The sequence below is a fragment of the Mauremys reevesii genome, linkage group 11 (assembly GCF_016161935.1).
Source record: "Mauremys reevesii isolate NIE-2019 linkage group 11, ASM1616193v1, whole genome shotgun sequence".
In the NCBI taxonomy this organism is placed as follows: Eukaryota; Metazoa; Chordata; order Testudines; family Geoemydidae; genus Mauremys; species Mauremys reevesii.
Window position 1 is genome coordinate 32,033,661 of NC_052633.1, and position 24,117 is coordinate 32,057,777.

General features: G+C 41.7%; 1 protein-coding gene across 3 annotated transcripts in view; it reads right to left on the reverse strand.

Moving 5' to 3' along the window:
• Positions 1-13,596, reverse strand: part of DNAJC10 (DnaJ heat shock protein family (Hsp40) member C10) — a 34,000-nt gene extending 20,404 nt beyond the window's left edge. The window contains exons 1-8 of one of the 3 annotated variants that reach the window (XM_039494079.1): positions 13,396-13,596; positions 12,028-12,407; positions 9,536-9,701; positions 7,525-7,575; positions 3,518-3,600; positions 3,173-3,304; positions 1,941-2,034; positions 1,582-1,659 (exon numbers count right to left, since the gene is read on the reverse strand). In XM_039494079.1, coding sequence (XP_039350013.1) covers positions 1,582-1,659; positions 1,941-2,034; positions 3,173-3,304; positions 3,518-3,600; positions 7,525-7,575; positions 9,536-9,701; positions 12,028-12,234 — 811 coding nt within the window. In that variant the 5' untranslated portion in view covers positions 12,235-12,407; positions 13,396-13,596. Of the gene's footprint in view, positions 1-1,581; positions 1,660-1,940; positions 2,035-3,172; positions 3,305-3,517; positions 3,601-7,524; positions 7,576-9,535; positions 9,702-12,027; positions 12,408-12,875; positions 13,318-13,395 lie in introns of those variants that run through there. The other 2 variants (XM_039494081.1, XM_039494080.1) reach the window with 2 other exon arrangements.
• Between the last annotated feature and the right edge of the window lie 10,521 nt (positions 13,597-24,117).

A 24,117-nucleotide genomic window follows, 5' to 3' on the forward strand; every position in this document is an offset into this window, starting at 1 on the left:
TACTATTGGAGTTTCTCAGGGATCGATCCTAAGACTATTCTTATTTAACATTTTCATTATTGACCTTGGCCCAAAAAGTCGGTGTGTGCTAATAAAATTTGCGGGTGACACAAAGTTGGGAAGTATTGCCAAAATGGAGGAGGACCAGAATGTCACACAAGAAGATCTGGATGACTTTGAAAACTAGAGTAATAGAAATGGGATGAAATTTAATAGTGAGAAGTGCAAGGTCACGCACTTAGGGACTAACAACAAGAATTTTTGCTATAAACTGAGGACTTATCAGTTGGAAGTATCAGAGGAGGAGGAGGCAGACCTGGGTGTATTGGTTGATAACAGTATGACTATGAGCCGCTAATGTGATCCTAGGATGCATTAGGTGAGGTATTTTCAGTAGAGACAGGGAAGTGTTATTGCCTTTATACAAGGCACTAGTGAGACTTCATCTGGAATACTGTGTGCAATTCTAGTCTCCCATGTTTAAGAAAGATTAATTCAAACTGGAAGAGGTGCAGAGAAGCGCTAGTAGGAGGATCAGAGGAATGGAAAACCTACCTTCCTTATGAGAGGAGCCTCAAAGATCTTGGTTTGTTTAGACTAACCAAATGAAGGCTGAGGAGAGATGTGATTGCTCTCTATAAATACATCAGAGGGATAAATACAAGGGAGGGAGACGGGAATTATTTAAGTTAAGCACCAATGTGGACACAAGAACAAATGACCATTAACAAGTTTATACTTGAAATTAGACAAAGGTCTCTAAACATCAGAGGAGTGAAGTTCTGGAACAGCATTCTAAGGGGAAGAGTGAGGGCAGAAAAGCTAACTGGCTTCAAGACTGAGCTTGATAAATTTCTGGAGGGGATGGCCCTACAATAGCACGTGGCCCATCTGTGACTGCTAGTACAAATGTCTCCAATGGCAGGAGAGGGGACACTAGATGGGGAAGGCTCTGGGAAGGGTGCCAGTCCAAACCCCCACTGATTTATTTAAGAAGTTTACCCCCCCCCACACATATCCTTTAAAAAAAATTTGATCATAATATTTGTAGTTTGCGATATGCAAACTTAGGTTGTGCAAAGGCTAACATAATGCCTAAAATATTTAATTATTATTCAATCTTTTCTGCATTGATTGGAAAGGGAAGTCCACCACTCCCACCAATCCAGAGGCAATGAGCAGGGATGCTGTATACTTTTTTTAGTATCTGATGCTGCAGCCTATGAGCTGTAACGCAGCCTACACCTGTTTGTGTCAATTGCATGGGATGTGGGGGCTACTGCAAAAGTATGGATGCCACGGCAAGGCCCCATTGTGGGCCCAGGACAGAGGCCCATCCTGTGACGCATGTAGGGTGCACAAGCACCACTGTAAGGTTCCTCCATTAATGTTCCCTTTCCCAAGTAGTCCTATAATGAGGTTTAAGTGGTCCACGTGGCCTTGTGCTGACCTTCAACACTATAGGTGAATTTTACCCCATTAAAACCTTTATTAGAAGCAGTAGCAAATGTGTCACTGTCAGTGTAAAACAAAAGAGAATTGTTTTCTCTTCAATCAGTTTGCTTTATTTAATATATTTACCTCCACCCTCAGCACAGAAAGTGATCAGCCAGCCAACACCAGAGGCAAATGAAGTTTGAATAGCATTAACAAAATTTCCTAAAAAAAAAAAAAGGGCACAAAATCCATATCAATTTGTTTGATGTTTTGTTTTAAATATGAAAAAATATTGCATGTAAACTATGAAACAAGCATGCTTATTAGCACAATTATAATTAAACAGTTTTTTAATTTCAAGTATTGTGTGTGTGTGTGTGTTCAACCTTGAGTAAGAAATACTGGGTCCACACACTCAATTAAATATAGATATAATCCTGGCAACACCACCTTGTCTTAAAAAACAACATAAAAAGATCAATAACCCAAACAAATTACATTACCTGCCCATAACTCTGTCACTGTGCTTGTGACATACTGCATGGCAAAATGCATTAAACTTTCCTTTGATCTGTCTCCATAATATTTCACTGGATTCTACACACATGCAAAAAAGGGGAAAAAAAAAAAGGTGTGTTAATGCAAAATTTAACTCACAGAAATCATTACACAGTAATTAATGATTGAAATTATTATTTACATTGCAAATGGACCTTTACTAAAATCCTAGATACAAATGCTTTCACCCTCCATTCCAAACTTTAGAGTGTTTGGAGTTCAGCCTTAAATTTGAATGTTGTGAGTCAGGCCCTTGTCTAGTTTATATGTGTCTTTCATTTAGTCCAGCAATACAAAAAATATAGGGCCTCAGAAATATCAGTTCGCATAGTCATGTTTGTTTGTTTGTCTGTTTAAAAGAAGTGAGTATTGTGCCAGTCTTCTGTTAATATACATCTCCTCTACTTTAACCTCCTCAAAAGTTTACACATTCTCTCCACTGTAGCATGTGCTGAACGCTCAATAACCAGACTAAGTAGCATGCAGTACAGCGTATTGGTACGGTAGAAGAAATTTTGTAAAAAATAGTGTGGGTGTCTCTTAAAGGAATACTGTCAAAGTTCCTTAGGCGTAAAGCAGAGTGTTGCATATATTTAAATATCATCCTACATTGTTGGAAACTCCAATACAGAACTGTGATAAAGGCAGTGTGGCTTAGTGGATAGGGCACTGGTCTTGGTGTTCAAAGCCTTGTATTCAATTCCTGGATCTATCACTTACTCATTGTACAGCCCTGAACAAATCATTTAACTTCAGTGTCTCAATTTCCCCAAAATGGAAGAAATGATACTTACTCTCTATTGCAAAATGATCTGAAGAGAACTGTTGGAGAGGTAGTTATTTACCGTATTTCCTCATTTAGTTGTAATATAACATTATTAAAAATGGAATTGTCTAGTGTAATTGGGCTGTTCATGGTGAATGAAAGTCCAAATATTTTTTTAAAAAATGATGAATAAATTAGACTATTATAAAGAAAAATTCTTTACTGCTATAGCATCAATGATAAAATGTATTTTAGTTTAGTATTCTTCCTTAGAATTCTTTAACTTTATTTTAATTATTTTAATATAAAATGTAAACACATAACAAAACACAAATACATGCACAAGATGGAAAGAGCATATAAATGTCCATTATTTATAAAACCTGGAAAAAAACAAAACCGTTTACTCACCATTCCAGTTTTGAAAACATAGAGACTTGGATAACTATTAATTCCTTTGATCCGACAAAGCATTCTATTATCACCACAATTTACAGCTCCAATGCGTATTAGTCCATCCATTTCTTTAGCAAATTCTCTCCACTAAAAAGAAGGAGGGGGAAAAAGAAAACTTGGGATATTTTCTTTTGAAAACAATTTTCAAAATTCTTCTGGTGTTGGCTTCTTGAATCATTGCTGTTTTAGACTTTGGCTTCTGCATGCAAATCAAACTTGACAAAGTTTTACTCTAATTTTAAAAAAAGTGTCTACTTGAAATACATTTTCAGAATTAAGATGTTGACTGTAAATACATACTGTAGGTGCTAAATCATGGCAGTGTGAACATCGAGGAGAATAGAAATTGATGAACCAGAGTTCTCCAGAGTTAACAGCAGCATCTGGTTAACAAGAGGAGACAAAAATATACATAAGTCAAGAATTGATAAAAGCTTCCTTTTAAGTTGTGTATCTAGAAATAGCATGAGAGAGAGACTAATACACACCCATTTTAAGGCCCGAGTTCAAGTGTCTAGAATTCCCTGATTCAGTGGATATCATTAATACCTAGAATAGTGTAATGACTGCAACTCTATTTACACTCACACTGACATATGCAGGACACACAACAGGCATAATTAAAGTGAAATCACCTGGTTAACTTGAAATTTTGTTTACATCTAACTGAGCTAGTAAACACACTAGAGTAGTAGTTTAAACATTCCAACAGATTAAACATATACTTTAAATATCAGAAGGATTATAGAAACTTAGTTACATTAACAAAATACAAACACTACCTCTACTCATCAGCTACACATTATCTCCTGACAATCACTTGCATTCTTGCCATATGGTAAGTAATGCTCAAATCTGAACTGAATAAAAAAATCTATTTCAAATGAGAGATTTATTTTTACATCTGAAAATGCAATTTAAAATGCAGGCTGGAATCAGTCTAATGTGCTTTGGTAAGGGGCCAGCTACCTAATGACTAGTCTCAAAGGGGAGCACAATCAAAAAAGTGTAGGACTAGAAGGGACCTAGAGTCTCATCTCGTCCAGCCCCAAGGCAGGACTATGTAATAACTAGACCATTCCTGACAGGTGTTTGTCTAACCTGTTCTTAAAAATTGCCAATGACGGCGATTCCACAACCTCCCTAGGCAATTTGTTCCAGTGTTTAACCACCCTGACAGTTGAGAAGTTTTTCCTTAAGTCCAGCCTAAACCTCCCTTCCTGCAATGTAAACCCGTTGCTTCTTGTCCTGTCCTCAGAGGTTAATGAGAACAATTTACCTCCCTCCTCCTTGTAACAACCTTTTATGCACTTGAAAACTGTTATCATATCCCATCTCAGTCTTCTCTTCTTCAGACTAAATAAACCCAATTTTTAAATATTTTCTTTCATAGGTCATGTTTTCTAGACCTTTAATCATTTTTGTTGCTTTCCTCTGGACTCTCTCCAATTTGTCCACAACTTTCCTGAAATGTGGCTCCCAGAACTGGACATAAGGCCTCAGCTGGAGTATTAACAGCATGGAATAGAGGGGAAGAATTACTTATCATGTCTTGCTTACAACGCACCCCTTAATGTATCCCAGAACAATGTTTGCTTTTTTTGCAAGTGTTACATTGCTGACTCATATTTAGCTTGCAATCCACTATAACCCTCAGATTCCTTTTCGCAGTACTCCTTCCTAGGCCAGTCATTTCCCATTGTGCATATGTGCAATTGGTTGTTCCTTCCTAAGTGGAGTACTTTACATTTGTTCTTATTGAATTTCATCACCTATATTTCAGACCATTTCTCCAGTTTGTCCAGATCATTTTGAATTTTAATTCTATCCTCCAAAGCACTTGCAACCCTTCTCAGCTTGGTATGGTCTGCAGACTTTATAAGCGTACTCTCTATGCCATTATCTAAATAATTGATGAAGCTCTTGAACAGAACCGTACCCAGGACTGATCCCTGTGGGACCCCACTCATTATACCCTTCCAGTTTGACTGTGAAACAGTGATAACTATTCTCTGGGATCACTTTTTCAACCAGTTATGTTCCTTCCTTATAGTAGCTCCATATAGGCTGTATTTCCCTAGTTTGTTTAAGAGGAGGTTATGCCAGACAGTATCAAAAGCCTTACTAAAGTCAAGATCTACCACATCTACTGCTTCCCCCATCCACAAGGCTTGTTACCCTGTCAAAGCATGTATGTATATTAGAAAACTCATTACTAAAGGGGTACCATTGATGTCAAATCACGTGGCTCAGAGTCCCTAACTTTTGTGGGGTTTTTCAGTCATATTTTCCTATGTTAAAAATCTCTCTGTTGCTGTGTGAAACACCTAAATGAACAGGAGAAATTGACTACAGTCCTGTTTCTGCAGGTGGCCAGTGTTCTCATGTGGAACCTCTTTGTCTTCGTGAGGCTCTATGTGGGTATAATGGTGTACCTTGATGGTTCAGCTTGCAGGTGCAAAGCCTAGCTGACTATATAAAGAAAACTATGCACAAAATGCTGTCAAACATATACAAGTGGGAAAACAATGACTTTTCCCCAACATTCTATATTAGTTATGTTTATCTTCTGGGTGTTACTTCTAACAAGAGGAGAAAAAGATTGCCATAGAAGTGAAATTAAGTTGGCTATATCCCTTTAATTTTTTTTAAACAGAACTTTGTTTAAATTCATATATCCAGAATTTTAACATGGAAGCTGTGATACATAGAAAATTACATTGTTTTGTTATAAAATAAATTTGTCATTAGATTATCATTAACCATAGGTTAATACACCACCTATCATAGAAGAGGGTGCAAAAGGTCCTCAGAACAGCAGAAACAGTGGTTCAGTGATATGGGGAAGGGGCAATAAGGTGGTGGCAAAACAGGCACACAAGAAGGCTCTCAGTACTGGTTCTGCAAAGCCTGTCATAGCAGGGACTTGGGGGATTGGCTGGGGTCTGAACCACTGGTAACTACTTGAATCCAGTGATCACAAACACCTGAGTAGGGGGTGTACAAGGGTGATGGCTACTGCTGTGAAAATGAACGCTGAGGGGGCATAGGGCTGTCCTGTATCTTGGTTGGAGGATGGATTTTAATTCCCCTTTTAATTTAAGTAATTAATCCTCATATAGTTCCCAGCACTAACTCATATTTTTTTGGAGTATATATGTGTGTTTCATCCTAGACGTAGATTCTACTGTATCTATTACACATTTGTTTGACAAAGAGTAGCAGCAGTACATTGCATGCACATTTAAGGAATCTGAGCCAAAGTGTATCTAAAAAAAAAAAAGCTGTCCTCTTCAGATATCTGTATAAAAAAATCACTATCACATCCTGGGTCTAATTCATTTGTATTTTGTCTTTCCTATTTTGTCTGAGAATTATTGTTTGTGCTACAAGATGTCAGTATGTTTGACTGAAAACTGTCTTTATATAATGTTGAAGTATAAAAAAGATTGTTAAGATTTACTAATTTCCAGATTTACTAATTACCTCGATATGCCACCCGAAATAACACAAATTTGGATATAACGCGGTAAAACAGTGCTCCGGGGGGGCGGGGCTGCGCATTCCGGTGGATCAAAGCAAGTTCAATATAACACGGTTTCACCTATAACGCGGTAAGATTTTTTGGCTCCCAAGGACAGCGTTATATCGAAGTAGAGGTGTAATAGTAGAACACTGGTAATTGTCTGAGTACACACAGCATCTTTTTTTGAAAACACATCATCAACTGTCTATAAACACTAACAATAAATATCAGAAGGGAAAAACAAAAGCCCCCACCCACATCATTGATCAGTATGAGCTGTTTCCTGGTGTCCGGATTAAGGCTTTTTATTTTTGACATTAGGGAGCTAAGATTTAGGAATGTCAGAATAGGAATCCTGTCAAATGGTATCTTCAAACAAGCAGAATTGGGGTAAGTAGAAGTGACTGAATTGCTAGTTTTGGAGATCAGCTGCCTAGTAGGAGATGTGTGTTCAAGCCACAAGACCAAAGAGTGAGAATTTTGCAGGATAATAAATCTGGAGAAACAAAGTTACAAGGTAAATAATTTCCCCTTCTTTCAGATATTACACACTTTCTTTCAAATTCAGTCTAAAAAGCTGACAAGCATTGATCTGCATAGCATTTGTTAATTGAACCATGATGCTGAAAAACATTTTTATCTTTGGAAATAATGTGCACTTTTTCTCTGGTGGGATTCTGACAATTTATAATCTATGTAACACCATGAAAATATTCAGTCTGAAAATAATATTTACACAATGTTAAAATATTAGCAAACCCATATGACTTGACAGACATACCAAATTCTCCTCTATCCAATGTTATAATTTCAGGATCATCATCATAAATACCTAGTGAGAAAAAAATAAAGTCAGCAACTATGTTTTTCTTTTGCAATCTTTACATAAAAGAATCCAGAAATACTGCTGTGCCTCTTGCACAAAATGAAATTTGTAGAAAACAAGATGGTGCATATTAGCAAGGTGAAAGATTTTACCATGTGATATGTAATTCAGTGGTATGTATAAAATTCATTTGGTCTCAGTTCAATTCCCAGGAGATAAATGTCCACATCACAATAGCCACCATCACAGCTGGGAACCTTTTGGCATCTTCAGCAGACAAACCAATCTTTAAGTAGGCATAGGAGACTGAACTGGCTGTTCACACAAAGACGTGGTGCATCTTTGTCACAGATGAGACACAATACTGAGTGCCTGATGAGGGTTTGAGAGACAGCACAATTCAGTTGATAAGAGCACAGCACTGAGACTTTCGAAACCCAAATTCTAATCCCAGGTCTGTCACTGGGCTGCTGTTTGACCTTTGTCACTTTCCCTCTTAGTGCCGCAAACCTCTCTGACCCTTTGTCTGGCTTATCTATTTAGATTGTCAGCTCTTCATCCGAAGAAGTGGGTATTCACCCATGAAAGCTCATGCTGCAAAACGTCTGTTAGTCTATAAGGTGCCACAGGATTCTTTGCTGCTTCTACAGAACCAGACTAACACAGCTACCCCTCTGATACTTGTCTCAGTATGGTTTGTACAATGCCTAACACAATAAGCCCAAATATCAGTTGAGGCCTGTAGGTACTACTATAATACAAATAAATAAGACAGAACTTCAGTCTCCTCCAGAGATATCAAGCCACCGCCATAAGGAAACAATAAATTCACAATAAAAATCCAGAAGAAAAAAAACTAAGCGTAACTGTACATAAACTTAAAATGAATATTCAATAAAAGTTAAAAATCTGACATTTTAAATCAACCACTTTCATCAAGAAGTGCAGACTCAAACACGTGATTTTTTAAAAAAATTATTGTAACCGCTAAAGAAATCTGAAATCACTCTCATTTTCATGCAATGTGCATGTCTCTGGTTTATTGAATTTAGGTGTACACAAACATTAAAGTAGTTCTTGAGGTTTTTGTTTTATAAAATGTTCCCTTTGTATTCTGAGTTTTTTTCAGGGTTAGACTGCTTTAGCAAAATACAAGTGTAGAAATTCTCTCCTTCACTTCTGATGTTTTTAGCCAATTGACCAAAAGAGAGGCTCACTTCAGCTTCCATATTTATGGCATGGTAGAAATCATCATTGCAGTCTTTCAGTTGCCTATTTTCCAGGTTAGCTAACTGTGTCACAATAGCTCTGAAAAGACATGGCTGTCTAATTCCCAGCAAATATCTGGACAAATTTTTGTTTGAAGAACTGATTTCAAAATCATTTTTGGCCTAATCCTATTGCTCTGGTGTGTATGCTTACTTCCTGGTATTGTTACATTGATCTCCAATAAGACTCTATGGGAATTAACTGTTTTGCAGGAGTGGGCTCTTTATGTATAAAGTATAATAAATAAATAAAAAAAACTTGTTATGGGAAAATACTTGTTATGGGTTTCCAATATAAAAAAATCATCTGAAGGAATTAAAAAGAAAAAACCTTTCCCTGTATTAAGAAGTTAATACGACACTATTAGTATTTGATTGCAAATGAACAAAGATCACTTATCGCATATATATACACAAACTATAACTGAACAGTAAAAAAGCAAATACTTAATATAATGAGTGGATTTCATACCAAGCTGACTGTATTATTACTCCTGTTTAGTGGATTATTTTAACAAGATACCTTAAGGCGAACATAGTCAGTAGGGAGAAAGGAGGAAAAAAAAAGACAGCTGTGGAGGCTAGAAAGAGGAAGAGAGGGTCTAAGAGGACAGTATGTGCATAGAGTTGGCATAGCTGACAATTTTGCATTTACTCAGGACTGTAAAAGACAAGCAAACTACAAACACACATCTTACCAAAATCATAGCGATAAAAGTTCCAGCTCTCATATCGACCTCCTTGTTGGTGATCTTCAAGACCTTTCTCTCCATATTTATCATACTTCTTCCGTAGCTCATCATCTTTTAATACTTCATATGCTCTATTTATTTTCAAGAAGTTTTCATGAGCATCTGGATCATTCTATCAAAGGAAAACCACAATTATTAAATGTCTAATGTATAACTAAAAATATTAAATTAACTTTCAGCAATACATTTGTTTCAATGTCTCCATAACTATGAATGTTGTAAAGTTTCTCAATGGAAGTTGCCATCAGAGGGAAGCCTCCAAGCAAGATAACCAGTGTTGACAATAAGGTAGAGTAGCACAGAGAGGTCAACTCACAGTTGAAGATCATCTTACAATAACTTTGAAAGTCTCTGCTTTTCTAATCACTCAAACGTGAGCTGAATTCTACACCAGACTGTCAAGCTAGCAAGTTTTATTTGGTTTTTATTGTTTATTTTATACTTAAATATATTAGTGAATTAGACGTCGTGATTGCAATATGTTATTACAGTGCAATTTTCCCTTAAGAAAACACTTACATGCTCTCTGAGGATTTATCATTTTCCTATAGAAAAAAAACTTGGGCACGTGCTGGCCTTTGGCTCTACTTTATTTGCATCTGTCTGGTGGCACAAAACAACTGCAGCTAGGAATTCCTGTGACACAGAAGCAATCTCTACCTCCCACTCCTCTTTCCCATCCCCACTCAGGTGTAGGGGAAGTGATGGAGACAAGGTGGGTAGCCTGGGGTGGAGATGGAATATAATGTTCTCCATTAGTCCTTGGCTAAAGACTAGTGATCCTCTAGGGAGAGACCAAATGCTGTAGCTGGCACAATTCAGAACAATCCTTAGGCTTCCTTTTAATACATCAAGGACCATTTTGGCTTCTAGTCAGCTCCAGAATCAGGGGAGTGGAAAGCTGGCTTACAACTACCTTTACATCCCTTCTCTTGGTCCTGTGCTGACTGAGAGATCTAGCTCACCAGTATTAACTCTCTCACCTTTCCCATTATTACTTAAACATTTGCCTTAAATTACTACATTAATGTACAGCAATACTAAAAAATAAGTTATAAAGAGACTATTTTCTGCCTGATGCACCTGCACAGCTGCTATTAACATTACAGAGTTACATGCATGAATCAGTGTCATCTAAGAGTCTACAAAAAATGTATGTTTAATTCTGCAGAAGGTAGTCTGTTGAGAAATCTCTTACATAGTAATATTTCCATAGTTTATGGAAATTATAGATACTACTTTGGAATCTTAATACTTTTGAAAGTATAAATAGAGAGTCCCGTTAAAGCCTATAAAGTAGCTGAGAGAGCATTTCACACACTGTTGAGAATAAGCTATTCTATTTCAAGTGGCATATCAGTTATCGCTGAATTGCTCTTTGAGATAGCAAGAATCAGTCACATATAGTAGGTTACAGCTAATCCGCTTTTATCTTTATTGTGGGGGGAAAGGCATAATAAAATAAAGTCTTCCTAATTAGAGGCTATATATGACAACATATTCCTCAACAGTTAATCCATGTTCAGTCACTCTTCTCTTCCCCCATTGAAATGTTAGTACTGGGTATATAGTCAAATACACATTTGCTTCCTAGACCCATATCATAAATGTTTGGTCAAAGTCCTTCTCCTTGATGTCAAGTTCAACAGTATAGCATCAATGTTTGCATTTTAGGCCCCACTCCTGCAGCTTGCTCTGTGCAGGCAGATCCTTGTGTCCACATGAACCCTCACTGACATCATTGAGGGTGCAGTGCTCTACAGGCATGGAACAAGTAGCAGGATCAGTAGCAGGGCGTTTGTATTGTCCTACTCCAAGACTTTTAGTCTAATTATTCCAGCAAATCTTGAGTAATGTATAGGAAAATAAAAAATGTTTCTTTAGTGTATTTGAATTTACACTAACACAGACTTCTCTCAACCAGTGTAATATCTTCAAAATTTGATCTGTCTCCTGTCTCTTCAGGGGTCCTTCCATTTCCCCTTCTCATTCACAGGCCATCCTAGAATTTTTGCTTTCCCCTGCTCAGTTTCCAAACGGGACTGACATGACACAGCCTAGCAATATTTATTTCACAGATGCAGCATTCTAGTAAGAACAATAATTAATAGCTAAAACCAAAAGAGGCAGTGTAATTCTAAGTAAGAGAAAGCACTGGAGAAAGTGTATAACCTATCATGCCTTTCAGCTGCAATGGCTCAGTATGACTTCAGTTCAACTTGGCCATAATTTACTAATATATCCACTTTTTTACTTTTGTTTTTCTTTGCAGGACAGTCAGCTAGTCTAAACTACCGTAAGTATCATGTTATTACATCTCTTTAAAAATCTAAGACACAAAGATGCAAAGTTTCAAATTTGTTAAAAAGCAAATAAAAGTCCATTTAAAAGTTAACACTGGACAAATTAGCTCACAGGAACTCAAAGATTTTACTTACCTGATTTTTATCAGGATGTAACTTTAATGCCAGTTTTTTGAAAGCCTGTCTTATTTCTCTATTACTTGCTTCTTTGGATATTCCAAGTAAACTATAATAGTCCTGATCAGTGCAAACAAGAGCTACCAGACATGTTAAAACTAAAAATAACAACAAAGTTCTTTTCAAATCTCTAATGCAGTCTCCTTTGGATAATAAGAACTCCATTATGAAGCTTTTAAAAAGTTATACAAGTTACAATTCAGACAGACTTCAAAGAGCGTATCCAATAAGTTCCAAGATGTTCAAAAGATATGGCTGTTTAATTTAAGGAGTTTTCTTTAAGATTTTAGTTGTCATAATCCACAGTCACATGATAACTGCCTTGCAAAAGTTACAACCTGTAAAGAGGGGGAAAAAGCCATTTAGTAGCGGTTTCGCTATATTACATTGATGAGTTATTAAGAAACATTAACAGCTTTAGCAGAATGCACCCTAACATTAGTAACAGGAAAACTCGTTCAACATTTTGATATTTCTACTTAATGTAAGTGTTAGTGGTCATTAACTTTTATCACTCCTTCTCTGGTATGGGCTAATTTTGCAAAGCTTTACTCATGTGAATAGCCCCCACTGAGAGACAGTAAAGTCTAGACATATTTACCAGTTAGGAATATATTTATCTTCTGCTTGCTTTTCCTGCCTAATATTCTCCCCCCCCCCATCTCACTCACTGAGAGGAGGAGCTATTTCTGCATGTGGGAGCAAGTAGTTTAAAAGTAATTGTTTTAATATTGCACAATCTTTCATCCCAGGAGTGAAAAGTGTTTCAATTAGACATTTAAAACCCCTTAAAAATCAAAACGAACCTAAAACCCTCCCTCATTCAAATGGCTTCAGCTGGCCTAGGGTGGCTGCAGAGTCATGCAGCCTGTTGTGTACCTAGATGCACGCAACCGTGGGGGATGATGTCTATCTGTGCATAGTATAAGTGGGCTATGCAGGTTGTGTGAAACAGGCTAGGAACAAAGATAGCTCCTTTAGCACCTTAACGGGGGGCGGGGGGGAGTTTACACAACAGTGGGGAAGAAGAGAGCAGCAGCTGAGTGTGTGACAGGCTGGGGAAGGAAAGCGGGAGGAGGGAAGGCAGAGGGCAGAACACGGGTAAACCAGGGCTAGGGACGGTGGGGCAGAGGATGCTGTGGGGGAGGCAGGATCGGGACGAGGAGAAGAGCCGGGACAGAGGGGAGCAGGAAGGGGAGGCGCAGGGCTGGAGCGGCGGGATGCTCGGCTCAAGGAGGACACTGGTGACACAGGAGGAGGAGCGCGGGGACGAGGCGGGTTTCCCGCCTGCTCCTTCCCCGGGCGGGCCAGGCGGGCCGCTCTTACCGGTCTGCGCGGCGCTGGGCTCCCCGGCGGGACGCGCAGGAGCCGGCTGCGGGAGGCGGCGGAGGAGGGGCCGGCGCGGAGCAGCATGGGACGGGGGAGGAGCAAGGCGGGGACCGGAGCCGGATCCGGCTCTGAGCCGGAGGCAGGTGGGGCCGGGCGGCCCCTGAGTCACCAGGCCGGGAGGGCTGACGTGGCCGCGGCTCCTGCGGCGGGGCCGTGGCCGAGCTCGAGCGCGGGGAGTGCCCGAGCGGGCCTGTCAGCGCCGTTCCCTGCGCTAGTCCCTGGGCCCGGCGCCAGTGGGAGCCGCGCGGGGCTGGGTGTCTGTGGTGTGGCAGGTTTCAGAGGAGCCCCCGTGTTAGTCTGTAGCTGCAGAAAGACCAGGAGTCCTTGTGGCACCTTAGAGATTAACACATTTATCTGAGCATAAGCTTTCGTGGGCTACAGCCCACTTCATCGGCTGCATAGCGCGGCCCATACAGTGAGAAGATATTTGTACATACAGAGACCACGAAAAGGTGGAAGGACCCAAACCAACTGTAAGAGGCTAATTAATGAAGATGAGCTAAGTGAAGTATCCTCACACCTTTTTGTCAACTGTCTGAAACGGGCCATCTTGATTATAACTACACAACTTTTTTTTCCCCTGCTGATGATAGCTCATCTTCGTGTTGGAATGGCAACTTCCACCTTTTCATGGTCTCTGTATGTATAAATATCTTCTTACTGTATGTTCCATTCTATGCATCCGATGAAGTGGGCTGTAGCCCATGAAAGCTTATGCTCAAATAAATTTGTTAGTCTCTAAGGTGCCACAAGTACTCCTGTTCTTTTTGTGGTGTAACAGTGACCCCTGCCCCCGGGTATAAAATCTCCAGGGCCAGGGGAGAGAGATTTGGGGTTGGGGCTGGGAGCGCCCTCTGGCATAGGTGTAGTTTGACTTCTACTGGGTGGGGGGACAGGGCTGTGGGGAGAGTGCCACTCACTTCAGCAGGCCACCCAGCCTGTCTTGGTTGAGGGAGGTGAGGGAGTTGCAACCAAAAATTATAAAAGGGTGGAGGGAAGGGCTCAGCTCAGCGGGGGTAGCTGGAGCTGTGTGGGGGCAGAGGGTAGCTCAGTGCAGGCAGCAGGGGGAGCTGGAGCTGTGTGGGTCAGGGTGATAGCTCAGGGTGCAGGCAGTGGGGGTAGCTGGGACTGTGTGTGGGCAGGGGGGGTAGTTGGGGCTGTGTGTGGGGGGGTAGCTCAGGATGCAGGGAGAAGGATAGCTGGAGCTGTTGTGCGGGAAGGGGGTAGCTCTTGAAAAGGGGTAGCTAGGGACTGTGTGCCACTGCATGAGCAGTCAAAGGGGGCTGGGAGCTGAAGAGAAGCCACAACCCCAGGCAGGCACCAGTAGCAGGAGGAGGAGATGGGGGAACACTGTGGCTGCACGCTGCATGGCGCCAGCCGGAGAAACAGTCATCTCACCTGGCTGCAGTTTCTGGACTCTGACATAACCAAGGGGCAGGTCCTTAGGGACCTGGGGGAGAGACGGAGATGGGGGATGGGGTGGAGCTGCCCCGATGACTTCCCCGCTCTAGGTAAGTGTGACATTCCCCCGTGTTATCTGGACCAGTGATCTTCTGGGTCATTCCAACCCTCGACTCTGGGAGCCAGCCTTACCCTGCTCTGCTGTGAGAACCCCCACTCCTAGGCTGTTCACGCACAGCCTCTAGCATGTAAGCTGCTCCCAGTTACGTGAGTGAGCACTTTTGGCCAGCTGCTGCTTGGATTGTGCAACCGAATGACACTAGCCAATATCTCTGGTCCCAGACACAACCCTAGGACCTTCTGTCTTGCAGTGTCCAGTTCTGATCACTGATCGCTACAAACTTGTATGGGTTTGTCAATTTAACAAAGAAATTGATATGTACCAGGCTTGTTATCCTAAGGGGAGTCTCTGACATGCTTCAAACCAAAGCACTGCTTCAGGTAGAATAAACAAACAGATTTATTAACTATAAAAGATAGATTTTAAGTGATTATAAATCAAAGCACAAGAAGTCATATTTGGTCAAATGAAATACAAGGAAAACGGATTCTAAGCTGATCTTAACACTTTCAGTGCCCTTACAAACTTAGATCAGAGCTTTAGTTGCTTGGTGGTGGTGGTTGTAGATGGAGGTGGAAGAGAGAGAGCATGGCAAACATCTCTCTCTTTTATCATGTTCTTTCTTCTCTCTTGGCTTTACCATGCCCTCCCTCCCCCCTTCAGAGTCAGGTGAGCATTATCTCATCGCAGTCCCAAACTAACCAAGGGAAGGGAGTAACTCACTCGAGAGTCCAACAGATCCTTTGTTGCTGCCTAGGCCAGTGTCCTTTGTTCCTGTGAGGCTGGGCTGGGTTCATCCCATACATGCCCTGATGAGGTGTGAACTTACCCTCATGCTCCTGTAGAGTTTTGCCTGGGCTTGTTTTAAGCCATAAGGACACATTTTCATCCTCATAACTATATACACGAAATTACAACCTATAACAGGCCTGCACAATTCGTAAAGCGGTGAGGGCCATATTACTCCAAAGAAAACAGCTGAGGGCCGAAACCCTCTGGCTCCGCCACCCCACCCCCCAAGTGCTGCCCAGCCCCCGCCCCCAAACACTGCCGAAGGTTGTATTCTTTCGGGACGGCTAGGATTTCATGACACATGAGGCACAGTATTTTGTCTTTGGAAACAGTACATAAGTATTTATTCATCCATTCAGTGTTGAAAAAACTGTGCTCTGATTCTGTTTTTCTTGTCACTCATGGTATCCATTATGAAGCTCAAGATTTTGTTGAATAAATTCACACACAAGGGAAACACTCACAGTCACACACAGAGAAGAGACATCTCACGGTGCATGGCACACTAACAAGGCACTGATGGTATGTGGAAGCCCGTAGAGGGGGAAATAAATGGTGCGCATAGGGTGACCAGATCACAGCAATAAAATAGGACCCGCCCCCTCCGTGGTTGGCCCCACCATCACATCCCTCTTCAGCCCCCCAGGGGTCACTATATTACTGCACACAGCAGTACCAAAAATTAAAATACTGAAAATGGGTGCCCCCCCTCCAGCCACTGACTCACCACTTGTCTCCTCACCCCCCCCAATATAAAGCCTCGCCGCCACTGCCTGCCCACCCGCTTGGCTCATCATCCCATGAAATAAGGGGAGGGGAAAAGGGGGACAGTTTGAAGGGAATTTCTGGGGCTATGAACTAAGGGGAGGGGAAAGGAGGGCACTGTGAAGGGATTGGATGTGACTGTCCAACACACAAACAGGGGCTGCAGGGAGTCCGGGGGGGTAGGGAGGCAGTGTGATAGGGGCTGTGGAGGGGGAAGGTCCCTGGACCAGGGAAGGGGGCAGCAGCTTTGGGGCAGGGCAGGTGCAACCCCTCCCCCCCCCCAACACCGCTCTCCCCCTCAAGGGATTTCCTGGCTGCCCACAGACAGTTCAACCCCCCCCCATCACTACGGAGGCCGCCCTGGGACCAACCAGTGAAGTAGCTGCCCTGCCCCCAACTGAAGGGGGGTGGTTTGGGGGGGTCTCAGCCCAGTCTCCACCCCTCTCCCCCCGAGCTGCAGCTCGAGCCCAGGCCAGGTGCCTCTCCCCTCGCTCGGCACTTACCGGCTCTGCCTCGTGCCCAGTGCTTCCTGCCTCAGCGGGCCCCGGAAGTGAACACCTGCTGTACGCCAGGCAGGGGGAGCGGGAGATGGAGACACGTGGTTCTGGCCACTAAGGCAGTTGGAGCATGGGAAATGCTAAGTGACATAGCTGGAGGGTGAGTCATGAAGAGGATGCTGTGGTCAATGGGATGAGAGACGAACTGTAGACTGAAAATGAGAGACGGCATGATGGCTTGCAACCACAGGAAGGGGTATTGACCTTGAGATGTAATTCCCAGACTGACCAGGAGAAGGTGCCAGACAAGCAGTGAGTAGTGCACCCTGTGACACGTGTATTAGCCTGGTTTATTGTTGTACCTTATGCTGTAATAGTTGAATGCTGCTGTTCAAGTATTTACAGTCTTAGTAAGGAGAGAATTTTAAAAGTGACTTACTTGCATCATTTTTTTTATTTCCTTGTTTATCTGCCAAAAGGAAATCATTGAAAGAGTCTGACTGCAAAAGTTTGGCATGCTAGTGTACATATGAATCATGTTCACATATTTTTAATGAGCAGAAAAAAATATAGCCAGCTGAAGTAGCTCATTAATTTAAAAAACTGATGCTAACAATTATTTTTTAAGAAAGGTCAAAACTATTTTCTTTCAAAAGTTTTTTTCCATTTTTCTCCTGTTAAAATGATCCATAGTCTCCTAACTTGTGCTCTTAGTCATCAAATAGGCTTAACCTTTATCGTGCTGAAATTGTAAAACAACTGTTTTACTGCCTGTGAAGACTTTTAATAAATAAACTAGCTTTTTATAAGCATCTTGCAATTTAGTAAAACTATTGACTATTCTAGAAATTTAGTGAGCACTTGCACTCAATGTGTGTCATAATATGTAGAAATACAGCATTCTGAATGTCCATTCAAATCTTAATATGTTTCATTTTTAATATGTGACTAATATTGGCAAATTGTCCCAGGAGATCTGTTGATGTTGAATGTCACCGATTTGAAGCATATTTTCAAATGTCATGCGTTGTACATATGTGTGCCACCCTCTGGCACAATGCCTTTTGGGGAATTTTCACAATGTGTTGTGGGTCACACATGAGTCACACCAGGAGGGCTGGGAACAAGGGGTCAAGTTCCCATCATGCTGCATTCTACATCCTATAATACCATTCCTATCCCATAATTTCCTCACCTTTAAAAAAAAAAACCCATGCAGCACTTGTCACTGACAGAAGCATGTAGCCCACACAATTCTGCACTAGTGTCATGAACACTGTGAATACAGGACAAATGATCCTCTCCTCTGGTATTAGCATAGTCACAGGAAGTACGACAACAAGGGATGTGACAACATATTTGAGGACAAATTGCTAAAGAACATAGCAAAAAATAATTCAGAGTTGGTGGTGGCTTTCATGGAGCAGCTGCAGATGGTGGAGAGCTGCTTCTGGGCCTAAGAAGCAAGCACTTACTGGTGGGATCATATTAAAATGCAGGTATGGAAATACAAGCATTGGTTATAGAACTTTCTGATGCAAAAGACCATGTTCCTGGATCTGTTTGAGGAGCTTGCCCCTTCCCCTCCAGCTCGACACCAGAATGAGAGCTGCTTTGACAGCTCAGAAGTGAGTGGCAATAGCATTGTGGAAGCTTGCAATGCTGGATTGCCACCAGTCGGGGGAAATCATTTTGGAGTTGGAAAATCTACAGAGTGGGTTATTGTCATGCAAGTGTGTAGGGCTGTTAGTTATATCCTGCTACACAGGACTGACTCTAACAATGTGCGCAACATCATGGATAGATTTGCAGCTATGGGGTTCCTGAACTGTGGTGGAGCATTAGATGGCATGCATATCCTTATTTTAACCCCGAGCCACCTTGCCACAAACAACAGTAACAGAAAGGGCTGCTCTTCCATCATTTGAATAACCATAGTGGATCACTGGGAATACTTTACTGATATCAATGTGGGCTGGTCAGGGAAGTGCATGATGTTTATTTCTTTAAGAACATAAGAACATAAGAAAGGCCGTACCGGGTCAGACCAAAGGTCCATCTAGCCCAGTATCTGTCTACCGACAGTGGCCAATGCCAGGTGCCCCTGAGGGAGTGAACCTAACAGGCAATGATCAAGTGATCTCTCTCCTGCCATCCATCTCCACCCTCTGACGAACAGAGGCTAGGGACACCATTCTTACCCATCCTGGCTAATAGCCATTTATGGATTTAGCCACCATGAATTTATCCAGTCCCCTTTTAAACATTGTTATAGTCCTAGCCTTCACAACCTCCTCAGGTAAGGAGTTCCACAAGTTGACTGTGCGCATGAAGAAGAACTTCCTTTTATTTGTTTTAAACCTGCTGCCTATTAATTTCATTTGGTGACCCCTAGTTCTTGTATTATGGGAATAAGTAAATAACTTTTCCTTATCCACTTTCTCAACATCACTCATGATTTTATATACCTCTATCATGTCCCCCCTTAGTCTTCTCTTTTCCAAACTGAAGAGTCCTAGCCTCTTTAATCTTTCCTCATATGGCACCCTCTCTAAACCCCTAATCATTTTAATTGCACTTTTCTGAACCTTTTCTAGTGCTAGAATATCTTTTTTGAGGTGAGGAGACCACATCTGTACACAGTATTCGAGATGTGGGCGTACCATGGATTTATATAAGGGCAATAATATATTCTCAGTCTTATTCTCTATCCCCTTTTTAATGATTCCTAACATCCTGTTTGCTTTTTTGACCGCCTCTGCACACTGCGTGGACATCTTCAGAGAACTATCCACAATGACTCCAAGATCTTTTTCCTGTAGCTAAATTAGCCCCCATCATGTTGTATGTATAGTTGGGGTTATTTTTTCCTATGTGCATTACTTTACATTTATCCACATTAAATTTCATTTGCCATTTTGTTGCCCAATCACTTAGTTTTGTGAGATCTTTTTGAAGTTCTTCACAATCTGCTTTGGTCTTAACTAACTTGAGTAGTTTAGTATCATTTGCAAACCTTGCCACCTCACTGTTTACCCCTTTCTCCAGATCATTTATGAATAAATTGAATAGGATTGGTCCTAGGACTGACCCTTGGGGAACACCACTAGTTACCCCTCTCCATTCTGAGAATTTACCATTAATTCCTACCCTTTGTTCCCTGTCCTTTAACCAGTTCTCAATCCATGAAAGGACCTTTCCTTTTATCCCATGACAGCTTAATTTACGTAAGAGCCTTTGGTGAGGGACCTTGTCAAAGGCTTTCTGGAAATCTAAGTACACTATGTCCACCGGATCCCCCTTGTCCACATGTTTGTTGACCCCTTCAAAGAACTCTAATAGATTAGTAAGACACGATTTCCCTTTACAGAAACCATGTTGACTATTGCTCAAGAGTTTATGTTTTTCTATGTGTCTGACAATTTTATTCTTTACTATTGTTTCAACTAATTTGCCAGGTACTGACGTTAGACTTACCGGTCTGTAATTGCCGGGATCACTCCTAGAGCCCTTTTTAAATATTGGCGTTACATTAGCTAACTTCCAGTCATTGGGTACCGAAGCCGATTTAAAGGACAGGTTACAAACCTTAGTTAATAGTTCCACAACTTCACATTTGAGTTCTTTCAGAACTCTTGGGTGAATGCCATCTGGTCCCGGTGACTTGTTAATGTTGAGTTTATCAATTAATTCCAAAACCTCCTCTAGTGATACTTCAATCTGTGACAGTTCCTCAGATTTGTCACCTACAAAAGCCAGCTCAGGTTTGGGAATCTCCCTAACATCCTCAGCCGTGAAGACTGAAGCAAAGAATCCATTTAGTTTCTCCGCAATGACTTTATCATCTTTAAGTGCTCCTTTTGTATTTTCATCGTCAAGGGGCCCCACTGGTTGTTTAGCAGGCTTCCTGCTTCTGATGTACTTAAAAAACATTTTGTTATTACCTTTGGAGTTTTTGGCTAGCCGTTCTTCAAACTCCTCTTTGGCTTTTCTTATTACACTCTTGCACTTAAGTTGGCAGTGTTTGTGCTCCTTTCTATTTGCCTCACTAGGATTTGACTTCCACTTTTTAAAGGAAGTCTTTTTATCTCTCACTGCTTCTTTTACATGGTTGTTAAGCCACGGTGGCTCTTTTTTAGTTCTTTTACTGTTTTTCTTAATTTGGGGTATACATTGAAGTTGGGCCTCTATTATGGTGTCTTTAAAAAGGGCCCACGCAACTTGCAGGGATTTCACTTTAGTCACTGTACCTTTTAACTTTTGTCTAACTAACCCCCTCATTTTTGTATAGTTCCCCCTTTTGAAATTAAAGGCCACAGTGTTGGGCAGTTGAGATGTTCTTCCCACCACAGGGATGTTGAATGCTATTGTATTATGGTCACTATTTCCAAGTGGTCCTGCTATAGTTACCTCTTGGACCATCTCCTGTGCTCCACTCAGGATTAAATCTAGAGTCGCCTCTCCCCTTGTGGGTTCCCGTACCAACTGCTCCATGAAGCAGTCATTTAAAGTATCGAGAAATTTTATCTCTGCATTTCGTCCTGAAGTGAAATGTTCCCAGTCAATATGGGGATAATTGAAATCCCCCACTATTATTGGGTTCTTAATTTTGATAGCCTCTCTAATTTCCCTTAGCATTTCATCATCACTATTACTGTCCTGGTCAGGTGGTCGATAATAGATCCCTACTGTTATATTTTTACTAGAGCATGACATTTCTATCCATAGAGACTCTATGGAACCTGTGGATTCGCTTAAGATTTTTACTTCATTTGAATCTACACTTTCTTTAACATATAGTGCCACTCCTCCCCCTGCACGGCCTGTTCTGTCCTTCTGATATATTTTGTACCCCGGAATGATTGTGTCCCATTGATTGCTCTCAGTCCACCAGGTTTCTGTGATGCCTATTATATCTATATCCTCCTTTATCACAAGGCACTCTAGTTCACCCATCTTATTATTTAGACTTCTGGCATTTGTGTACAAGCACTTTAAAAACTTGTCCCTGTTTATTAGCCTGCCTTTTTCTGATGTGCCAGATTCTTTTTTATGTGACTGTTTATCATCTGATCCGGCCCTTACATTATACTTCTCATTCCTCTGCTCCTGACTATAACCTGGAGATTCTCTATCATCAGACTCTCCCCTAAGAGAAGTCTGTGTCCGATCCACACGCTCCTCTGCAGCAGTCGGCTTTCCCCCATGTCCTAGTTTAAAAACGGCTCTACAACCTTTTTAATGTTTAGTGCCAGCAGTCTGGTTCCACTTTGGTTTAGGTGGAGCCCATCTCTCCTGTATAGGCTCCTCCCATCCCAGACACAAGTCTGTTCAGGAACGTGTAAATAGGGACACTTTTCCCAACTAACACATTACCACTGACAATGTCGAAATGCCAGTTGTGATCTTGGGGACCCAGCTTATCCCTGGCTGCCAAAGCTGTGCACCAGCCACCTTGATAATACTGGAGGAGATCCACAAGCAAAAATAAAATAAACCTGATTGTGTCTAGCTAAACATTCTGATCTACTTACACATTTGGAGTTCAGATAAGTAGTTCTAGGCATGATCTGATGATTTATGATCATACCTGGCTTAAGCTGCGTATAGCATGGCTGCTCTGTCCCTCCAGCGCAGAGAACAACAGATAAAGGGAAAGTTTCCCAAATTTAAAACTTCTAGCCTTCCCATTGGCTCTTTTGGTCAGGTGCCCACTCCCCCCCCCCTTTTTACTTGCTTTACCTGTAAAGGGTTTAAAAGTCCCTCAGGTAAAGAACAGACACCAAGAGGGATTTTACAGCTAACCGTCTGGCTGGGTGTCCATCAAAGGGAGCTATCCCCCACTTTATTTATCACAGCCTATTTACTGCAATGGTGCCTGTCAAAGTCATTGTGGAGTGGCGTAGGAAAGTCCTTTACCACAGAGGACGAAATAAAGCAACCCATCCCTAGAAACCCTTGGGAGAGGATTGCAGAGTGCTTTTATAAAAGTTTCATTAAGATCTCTCAGGAGGATACAAAGGACATCCCTATGTAATATGTAAACAAAGTGTTCCATATCTTCCCCCCCCCCCCTTCCCTTTCTGCCTAAGCTTACAGGGAAATGAAAAGCAGATAACTCTACCTCTGTTTGTTGTAACTCTACTTTTTCTTGTAAGAGTAAAACCATGAAAGTAGATACCTGTGTCCTGCTAACTTGGGGTTGGGCCGGGTGCCATCTTCACACAGAAACACTTTAAGGGAGAATGAAATGCACACACTTACCCACAGTTCCTTCCTTGAATTGGGCTAATCTGTGCTCAGCTGGTGGGACTGACTAGATACTAGTTTAATCTCAAAGATCCTGGCTCACGGTATAGCTGGATGACTCCTCCCTTCCCCCACCATGTCTTCTTCCTCCTTATTGTTCAGAGGAGGGGGCTCTCTTTCAGGCTCCACTGAGGTAGCCACAATGGCCTTGGGGGTGCTGGTGGGGTCTCCTCCAAATATGGTATATAGCTCACTGTAAAAGCATTAGGTCTGCAGATCTGCACTAGATTGATTAGTGGCCTCCCTTGGTCTTGTGGAAAGCCTGGTGCAGTGCCTTTGCTTTCATATGGCACTGTGGCTGGTCCCTGTTGTCTCCCTTTGCCGGCATCCCCATTGCAATATTTTTGTAAATGTCCACATTTCAGCAACTGCGCTGTAGCTGTTCCTACACAGCATCTTCTCCCTACAGGCCCAATACCTCCTGTCTACTCCAGGCAGGCACATGAAGACAATGTGGTCAGTTGCATGCAACAAAGAAGAGCTGCTAGGTGTGCTTGCTAAACTCAGCAATCAGAAAAAGACACTTAAAAAATATATGGACATTTTCAAGGGGGAGGAGGGTGGCTTCTCATCTCTGTGACCCTGAGCACTGGAGTTCACATCTTTGACTAGAGCGGTCACTGTTGGGCATTGTGGGGCCACTGCAGGAGGATTGTTAGGGTTGACATAGGTCACTCAGTGTCGCATTGTGTTGGCAATAGTACGTCAACGAAGGCTCAATGCCGGTCGGTGAAGTGGTGTTACTTAAGTCACCATAACAGGGTGCTTATGTTG